The 10,044-nt window shown below is 49.0% G+C and overlaps 1 protein-coding gene across 1 annotated transcript; it reads right to left on the bottom strand.

The window, feature by feature from the left end:
- Positions 1–678: 678 nt before the first annotated feature.
- On the bottom strand, positions 679–8,034 carry LOC144945672 (dual specificity tyrosine-phosphorylation-regulated kinase 2-like). Its single transcript, XM_078874238.1, has 7 exons — positions 8,029–8,034; positions 7,397–7,499; positions 6,233–6,390; positions 4,544–4,680; positions 3,390–3,536; positions 761–899; positions 679–708 (listed from the first exon to the last, which is right to left on the bottom strand). The coding sequence occupies exons 1-7, from the start codon at positions 8,032–8,034 to the stop codon at positions 679–681; spliced, it is 720 nt and encodes a 239-aa protein (XP_078730364.1).
- Positions 8,035–10,044: the final 2,010 nt, after the last annotated feature.

Genomic DNA, 10,044 nt, shown 5'->3' with positions numbered 1-10,044 from the left:
CATAGAGACCCACACATACTTCGAGAGACCCATACTCATAGAGACCCACACAGACTTCGAGAGACCCATACTCATAGAGACCCACACAAACATAGAGAGACACAGACTAAAACTAAGCTATGTTTTACTTTACTAGGTGTAAGGCCCCACTCTGAGCTACTGTGCAGCTGTTTTGTCGGAAGCTCCCTGGCCATCACAAACGATAGCTCAACGACGTGGGCTGATATCATCATCACGTGGAAAGGTTACAGCAGCGGTCAAATACTCTAAACGCGTGGTCATGTTGATTCTGAACGTAGAGGGAAAAACCGGAGGACCTGGAGGAAAATCCACGTGACCACCACGGGGAGCGAGAAAGACGCAGACTCCAAATATACAGCAGGCGTCAGGGTCGGGATCGAACCCACGACCCCCTGTATACCAGGCGAGGTAGTTAACATCTCCTAGCCACAGCTGCCTACCGTCAACCTGCTACCTCCATCTGGAAGGAGGAGGTGGCAGAGTCACAGTTGATGGACGGAGCCAGCGCATCGACCCCGCGATCAACGGTGGCCGGCCTGCCTCTGCGGTACGAGTGTTCACCTCGTACCGGATCGTCTTCGCCGGAGGGTCCGTGACCCCACCACCACTACCACCACCTCCCTTTCAATGGACGGAGCCAGCGCATCAACCCCGCGATCAACCGTGGCCAGCCTGTCTCCGCGCCAGCTAACCGAGCGCCCCGATGAGAGGGTGTGACCACCGCGCCCGCTCCGCTCACCGGCTTGATGTCCGCGTGGACGATGCCCCGCCCCTTGGCGTACAACAGGAAGTCGAGGACGGTCCTGGTGTGCTCCCTCAACCGCCTCACGTAAATTCGCCCGATGCTCCCTTTGCTCATGACGTCGTAGAGGCTCTTCCTGGCACGACAACGACGACAACGTTAAAATCCCTTTCCCGTTCCAATGACGTCCGCTCAGCGACCCACAACCCGGACCCCAAACCGACTTGTGCCACTTGGTTAATTTTGGGGGGGGGGGGGGGTCATGAAACGCCTCGTCGCTCCGCGGTATTAATCCGCGGCCTCGCCGCGCCGCACTAGCGCCAAAAGAACTGAATATTTTGTGATAATAACTTCATTATGATTTTATTATAATTTCATCATGATTATGTTATTCCATTTTATAATTTCATTACTATAATTTTATTACTATAATATCACAATTTAATAATAAATGTATTCTATTTATTATTCTTTTATTATCAATATTTCTTAATAAACAATTGTATTATAATTTTAATTAGCAATATATTCGTATTATTCCGTCATTTGATTGACATATTATTGTTAATTATAATTTCTTCATTATTATTCACCTATTAATATCGTATTATTTTATAAAATAGCTTATTAATATAGATTTTACTAGCAGGTGTACCCGTTCTTCGCACGGAAATTAAAATTAAAGTTTAGTCCATCACAGATGTGATGTCACCGCTCACTGCCGTGCAATAGATTATATCCATTATTCCCCCCCCAAAATACACAAGTCTATTTTTATACTTTTTACATTGTGTACAGTACGGAAGCTACCAACATGCCAAATTTAAAGTTTGTAGCATGTTGGGAAGTATGCTAAACATTTCGAACAGACACACATATCCACACATTTCCCTTTTTTATATAAAGATTTCACTGGAAAACCCGAAAAAAAATTCATGCTTGCAAGAAAGAAAAAATCTGAAACAAATCAATTTCACTAAATCGGATGTTTTTCACTGAAGGAAATTCAACCTTGACCCACTTCTACGGAAGGTCGATTTAGACAACTCGGGAAGGGAATGACGTGGCGAGCTGAAAATCGTCGCTTTCACTTCGAAATCCCAGGCAGCGTCAGCCGTGCAAATTTCATGACGTCAGAGCTCAGCGTTCGAGAGTTTTTGCTGCTTCACAAAAACAGATGTATCTTCTGCTTTGTATTGAAGAGCGAGCTGATATTAGAACATCGAGACAGCCGTGCCGCGCATTTGTGCGGTATACACGGCCTACGCGGTGGGTTGGGGATGCGTGACGTCAGCAGGCACACTGCGTGACGCTGCCGCATGCGGGTGACATCACAGATGTGACGTCACCGCTCACTTGCCGTACAATATATTACATGCATTCTTGCGCCCCCCCCAAAACACAAAAGTAAATGTTTAGACGTTTTCCATTGTGTACAGTCTGGGAGCTACCCACGTGCCAAATTTCAAGTTTGTTGCATGTTGGGAAGTATGCTAAACATTTCAAACAGACACACATATCCACAAAATTTCCAATTTATTTCTATGTAGATTCTCATGAAAAAAGATTAATGTGTGATTTATGGGGAGCATTTCCGTGAGTCGCGTCTTCCGCAACCTGGGGGACATCCTGCATCTGATTTGTCGCCAGAGCTTTGGAGACTCGGTTGCCAAACAAATTGTGATTGTAAAATTGTCAGATTAATTATTGCATGAATTAATTATCAAAATAGTAATTAAATAAGTTACGTATTCGATTAAATTAATTGATTTAACGAGGCGAGACATCTTTTGATGAATTGTTAACTTTCTTTAAACTCATTAAATAAACTGCAAAAAGAAGTTAATTATGAATGGTATTTTTAAAAAAGCTATTTGAGAACAAATTAGAAAATTAATCCCCCCCCCCCCACTTTGCGCAAGAGCACAGAAGCCTGATCACCACATCTGTGCCTCTATATAAGGAACGAAACAGGTGGAATTCTCCACAAAATGTGGCTGTCGCCTGATGAATCCAGTTGTAATTACTGGCGAAACATCATACTCAGAGATTGTAAATGTTGTGGCTTGGCTCTCCAAAACACCGTTGTGCTGTACCATTATACTACACTATGCACTACTATACACTACTATATACTACACTATACACTACTATACACTACACTTTCTACTACACTATACACTAAACTATACACTACTATACACTACTATACACTACACTTTCTACTACACTATACACTACTATACTCTACACTTTCTGCTACACTATACACTACTATACACTACACTACTACACTTTACACGACACTACACAATAGTGCTGTACTAGTAACGAATTGTCAAGTTCTGTTTGCATGACAACCCTTACTAGTTGGCTATGTTGGGTGGTGGCGGGTTTAACGACACAACATTTATATATTTACTTGATCTAACCCAAAAATAACTTTATTATAGATGATATTGGTCGCGAAAGCCTTGCATGTGAAACTCAATAAATAAATGTGATAAATCTAGTTGCTTGATCAAATATTAAATAAATATTTATTCCGAAATAAATCAACTATCGAGCGGAGCAATGGACACGCACACGCACGTGGGTGGGTGGGGGGGGTGGGAGGTTCGCGTACTTCAAGAGCTCGACGACGAGGCAATTGTGTCCGCGGAATTGGAACGTGTCCAGGACCCGGATGACTCCGTAGCGCTCATCGCTGGCCTTGCCCTGCAGCTCCTTGGCCACCTCCAGCTCCGTCCTCTGGCGGGCCGCTGTCGAGGAGCTGCGCAGCGGGAAGGGGAAGGCCACGAAATCAACGGTGACTCCGTGGGTGACTCTATGGGTGTCTCTGTGGGTGTCTCTGTGGGGGTCTCTATGGGTGTCTCTGTGGGTGTCTCTGTGGGTGACTCTGTGGGGGTCTCTGTGGGTGTCTCTGTGGGGGTCTTTGTGGGTGACTCTGTAGATATCTGTGGGTCGGGGTGTTTCTGTGGGCCTCTGTGGGTCCCTAAGGGTATGGGTGTCTCTGTGGGTCTCTCAGGGTCTATAAGGATTTGGGTGTCTCTGTGGGTGTCTCTGTGGGTCTCTAAGTGTCTGGGTGTCTCTGTGGGTGTCTCTGTGGGTCTCTAAGGGTCTGGGTGTCTCTGTGGGTTACTCTGCGGGTCTCTGTGGGTCTCTATGGGTCTGGGTGTTTCTGTGGGCCTCTGTGGTTCTCTAATGGTCTGGGTGTCTCTGTGGATCTCTAAGGGTCTCTATTAGTCTGGGTGTCTCTTGGATCTCTAAGGGTCTGGGTGTCTCTGTGGGTTTCTAAGGGTCTGGGTGTCTCTGTGGGTGTCTCTGTGGGTCTCTAAGGGTCTGAGTGTCTCTGTGGGTGTCTCTGTGGGTTACTCTGTGGGTCTCTGTGGGTCTATATGGGTATTTTAGTTCATAGTTAGCAATAGTTGTACAGCAGTTATTATTTTGTTAGTTAACTTTAGTTCATAGCAGTAGTCTTACGGCGCATTATTATTTAGTGAGTTCATAGTTAGCAGCAGTTTTACGGCAGTTAGTGCTTCTTTTTAGTTAATTCATAGTTAGCAGTAAGTTTTATTGCAGTTAGTATTCTGTTACTTTATAGTTAGCAGCAGTTTTATGGCAGTAAGATTTTGTTAGTTTATAGTTAGCAGCAGTTTTACGGCAGTTAGTATTTTGTCAGCGAGTCCATAGTTAGTGGCAGTTTCACGGCGGTGCCTACAATCATTTGATGATTATTTTTCGAGAGCGCGGGCCACCGCGGAAGGCCCTCTGACTCACCTCCAGGGCAGCGACAGCATCTTGACGGCCACGAGCATTTTGGTTTTGTGGTCGAGGCACTGCAGCACCAGGCCCTGGCCTCCCTTGCCGATCATCTTCTGCACCTCATAGCGGTAGTGGAGCTGTTCCTTGCGGACCTAGGAGGCGGAGGAAGAGGCGGAGGCCGGTAGTCAGAGTCGTCGCAATCAGAGCGTCGAACGTTCGGTGGTTGCAGCAGTAGTCGGGGCTTCCACGACCGCCATTATCAGCTACGGAGGTTACTTTTTGCTTGGGTGTTAGATCGCGGAAATGTATGTTTGGTTAAACTGCCGAATGCTTGACTTAAAGCTTTCGTGACTGCAGGAATTTGTATTCTTGGATCTTTCGGTAAAGTCCCGTGTGATAGGTTCAAAGAAAAATAAAAAAACAGACAACTACGACGTTCGATCGCAATGCAAGCGGTCAACTTCCTGTTATTTTTATTATTTTATTTGAACCTACCTACGTGACTTTACCGAAAGACCCAAGAATTCCGAATGTCGTTAAAACTTGGAGGGGTTGTTCGCCTTTTTGCGTTTATCCATCTAACACTTTGTAGTGAGACACTGGTGGCGACAAACTGGTGGCGAGACACAGGTTGTGAGACACTGGTAGTGAGACACTGGTGGTGAGACACTGGTAGTGAGACACTGGGTAGTGAGACACAGGTTGTGAGACACTGGGTAGTGAGACACTGGTAGTGAGACACTGGGTAGTGAGACACTGGTGGTGAGACACTGGGTAGTGAGACACAGGTTGTGAGACACTGGGTAGTGAGACACTGGGTGGTGACACACTGGGTAGTGAGACACTGGGTAGTGAGACGCTGGTAGTGAGACTAGGCCCTAAAGAAGGATGCTCTCTCCGGTGTAGACCAATCAGTTTCAAAGGCAATGCCATACATTATCAGAGCATGTTTTTGTCTGCATGTTCACCACAAGTATGTGTTTTATGTCCAGAAAGGCTACAGGCTATTGCTACGCTGTTAAAGGCCTCACCACTGAGCTGCACTTGTTTCTCAAGAGCGACCTAGCCATCACAAATCATTGCTCAACGAAGTGGGGCCTCATCATTACCACCGTGTGGAAATGTACAGCAGAAGCTGCCAATTGTTCTTAATGTGTGTTGACGCTGTTTCTAAATGTGGAAAGAGAAAAAACGGAGGACCCGGAGAAAAATCCACGCAACCACGGGGAGAGAGATAGAGACGCAAACTCCAAATATACAGCAGGCGTCAGGGTCGGTATCGAACCCACGACCTCCTGTATACCAGGTGAAGGAGTTAACATCTCCTGGCCACCACGGCCGACGTCGTGAGTGGATTAGCCAAGGTTTACTACATACGGTGCGAAATAATTTGAACACTTTCACAGAGACCCAGAGACACCCAGACCAATAAAGACCCAACAGATCCTTAGACACCCACAGAGACCCCCAGAAACCCGTAACACAAAACCCTAACTGACTGTCTGTGTCTGGTGGTGGTGGCAGGTTTAACGATTACACATTTATACTCATGCCTTCTAACCCAGCAAAAAACCTCTGTGGGTGTTTAATGGTGTCTCTTTGGGTGCCTCTGTTGGTCTCAATGGGAGTGGGTCTCTATGGGTGTCTCTGTGGGTCTCTGTGGGTGTCTCTTTGGGTCTCCATGGGTGTCTCTGTGAGCCTCACAGGGATGTAGTTGTTGGTATCGTCGTCGTAGCTGTCGTTGTTGTTGCCGCCCCGGGGTTTGCCGACCTTGTCCACAGTGAAGAACCATACTTGTTTCATGGCCTCCAGCTCCAGCTTTTGGCGATGACTTAGCTGAGGCTCAAAGAGATCCAGGATCGCTGCACACGTGACAACAACAACGACATCTTAGACTTTTAACTCTTTCTGTTTTGTTTACATGCCAAGTAAGTCCCCCGTTAGAGCTACATCGTCATCGACGTAATCATCATCACATGGAGACGCATCACTCCACTCAGACCCACAGAAACCCATACTGGTATCGAACCATAGAGACCCACAGAGATCCATAGACCCACAGAGATCCATGCTCATATCGAACCATAACGACCCATAGAGACCCATACTAAAACTAAACTATATAATTTTATTTTGGCAGGTATGGCCCCACCAAAGTGGCTGTGATCTTCATCACGTGGAAATATATAGCGGCAGCCAAATACTGTATACCCATGTAACATGGCTGCCATGACATCCCTCGTGCAACATGGCCACCATGACAACCCCCATGCAATATGGCTTCCATGACATCCCCCATGCAACATGGACATCAGAACATCCCTCATTCAACATGGCCGTGATAAAGTCCCCCATGTAACATGGCTGCAGTGACATCCCCCATGCAACATGGCCGCAATCAAGTCCCCCTTGCAACATGGCCATAGTGACATCCCTCATGCAATATGGGTGCCGTGACATCCCCCATGCAACATGGTCACCATGACAACCCCCATGCAACATGGCCACCATTACAACCCCCATGCAACATGGCCGCTGTCATATCCCCAATGCAGCATGACCATCATGACATCCCTCATTAAACATGGCCGCCCTAAAGACCCCCATGCATCATGGCCGCCGTGAAATCCCGCATGTAACATGGCCATAGTGACGTCTCCCATGCAGCATGGCCGTAGTGATGTACCCCATGCAACATAGCTGCCGTGACATCCCCCATGCAAAATGGCCACAATGAAGTCTCCCATGGAACAGGACTGCCATAAAGTCCCCTAAGCAACATGGCCACCGTGAAGTCCTCCATGAAAAATGGCGGTAGTGACTTCCCCCCATTCACCGTGGCCATTTTTGCTCACTGCTGTTCCTCACCTCGAGGCGATTTACTGCGGATAGGGCCGGTGCCGGCTGCGGACAACGCGCTCCACGTGTTGCCAGAGACTGCCTCCCTCCTTCTTGCTCCAGCTTGGCTCGTCTACATGCACATACACACATAAAAACAATATTGGAGTAGGCTCCTCTACACACAAACTTCAAATAAACAGTAGACATCACGGTCGGGGTCGAACCCACGACCTCCTGGAAACCAAGTGAGGTTGTTAATATCTTGCCATTGTGGTGCCACAGAGTAGTGTACAGGCATCACAAACACTCACTACATCTCGTGGAGGATCGTTCCGCGGTTCGGTTCGCAAGTGCGAGTTGTAAGTCGATGTTAAACAAATATATATTTCATGGAAGCTCGTTCGTAGTGTGGGTGGTGTTTGTAAGTGTGGGTGGTGTTCGTAAGTGAGGGTGTTGTTCGTAAGTGAAGGTGTTGTTCGAAAGTATGGGTGGTGTTCATAAGTGCTATTGGTGTTCGTAAGTGCTGGTAGTGTTAGTAAGTGCTGGTGGTGTTCGTAAGTGAGGATGGTGTTCGTAAGTGTGGGTGGTGTTCGTAAGTGTGGGTGGTGTTGATGAGTGCTGGTGGTGTTCGTAAGTCGAGCGTAGGGGCCCATGCATACCTCCATGGTGTTGATACTTAGAGTGGCTTCTCTCACGCAGCAGTCCCCAAGGTCTCTGTGTGGAAAGCTGTGGGTGGGTGGGGGGTGTAGATGGTGTAGAGAGTCACATCACGGACTCACATCCTCACCACTTTCCCACATCCCCCAACCAGGAACTCACCATTCTAACCACGAACCCCCATCCTCACCACAAACTCACAACACGGACTCACATCCTCACCACGAACTCACAACACGGACTCACATCCTCACCACAAACTCACATGGACTCACATCCGCACCATGGACCCAACCTCACCAATAACCCACAACACGGACCCACACACTCACCACGAACCCACAACACGGACCCACACACTCACCACGAACCCACATCACGGACCAACACACTCACCACGAACCCACAACACGGACCCACACACTCACCACGAACCCACAACACGGACCCACACACTCAACCACGGACCCACACACTCACCACGAACCCCCAACATGGACCCACACACTCACCACAGACCCACACACTCACCACGGACCCACACACTCACCACGAACCCACATCCTCACCATGGACCCACACACTCACCACGAACCCACAACACGGACCCACACATTTACCACAAACTCACAACACGGACTCACATCCTCCCCACAAACTCACATGGACTCACATCCGCACCACGGACCCAACCTCACCAATAACCCACAACACGGACCTACACACTCACCACGAACCCACAACACGGACCCACACACTCACCACGAACCCACATCACGGACCCACACACTCACCACGAACCCACAACATGGACCCACACACTCACCACTTACCCACAACACGGACCCACACACTCACCACGGACCCACACACTCACCATGAACCCCCAACATGGACCCACACACTCAACCACGGACCCACACACTCACCACGAACACACACACTTACCACGAACCCACATCACGGACCCACACTCAACCACGGACCCACACACTCACCACGAACCCCCAACATGGACCCACACACTCACCACGGACCCACACACTCACCACGAACCCACATCCTCACCACGGACCCACAGACTCACCACGAACCCACAACACGGACCCACACACTCACCACGAACCCACAACATGGACCCACACAATCACCACGCACCCACATCCTCACCACGAACCCACAACAAGGACCCACACATTTATCACGAACTCACAACACGGACTCACATCCTCACCACGAACTCACAACACGGACTCACATCCTCACCACAAACTCACATCCTCACATCCTCACCACGGACCCAATCTCGCCAATAACCCACAACACGGACCCACACACTCATCACGAACCCACAACATAGACCCACACATCACGAACCCACAACACGGACCTACACACTCACCATGAACCCACAAAACTCACCTCGTCAAAAGTTTCGCTCGGATGGCTTCAGCAGAAGTTGTTCGAAAGGCGACGATGATGAAGCTGAAGCAGCTGAAGTTTAAGAAGCTGCCGTCTTCTTCACGCCCGTCTCGAACTCTGAGAAAGCACGTGGTGATTGCGACGTCACCGGGGATGTCACAGCGCGAGGGACGTGACCACGCCCCCTTTAGCCACGCCCTCCGAGTGACGTGCCAGTGCGCGACCACGCCTCCGGCAGCCGCCCCCCGCCCCTCCTCTTTGGGCGACCTCCACCCCCAGCTTCTACTTCCGCTTCCGGTCGGGGCGAATGGCGGCGATGGCGGGAAAAATCTGAACCCTGTCTGTGCCTCCTCGTGGTCGACTCAGCCTGAAGATGCCGAAACGGGGCTCTGTGTGAGGTGAATCTGTGGGTCTCTGTGTGATGAGTCTTTGGGTCTCTGTGTGGTGAGTCTGTGGAACTCTGTCTGGTGAGTCTGTGGCTCTCTGTGTGGTCATCGTGTGGACATTCTGATTCCCACCATAGGAATGAGGAATTTCCACCACCGGCTAGGGACCACGAACGGAGATGAGCAGAGTTCAGTGAGGCTTTGAAAGTG

The sequence above is a fragment of the Lampetra fluviatilis genome, chromosome 38 (genome assembly GCF_964198595.1).
Source record: "Lampetra fluviatilis chromosome 38, kcLamFluv1.1, whole genome shotgun sequence".
Classification (NCBI taxonomy): Eukaryota; Metazoa; Chordata; class Hyperoartia; order Petromyzontiformes; family Petromyzontidae; genus Lampetra; species Lampetra fluviatilis.
Note: the sequence above shows the minus strand (reverse complement) of the source record. Positions and strands in the feature narration are given on the sequence as shown.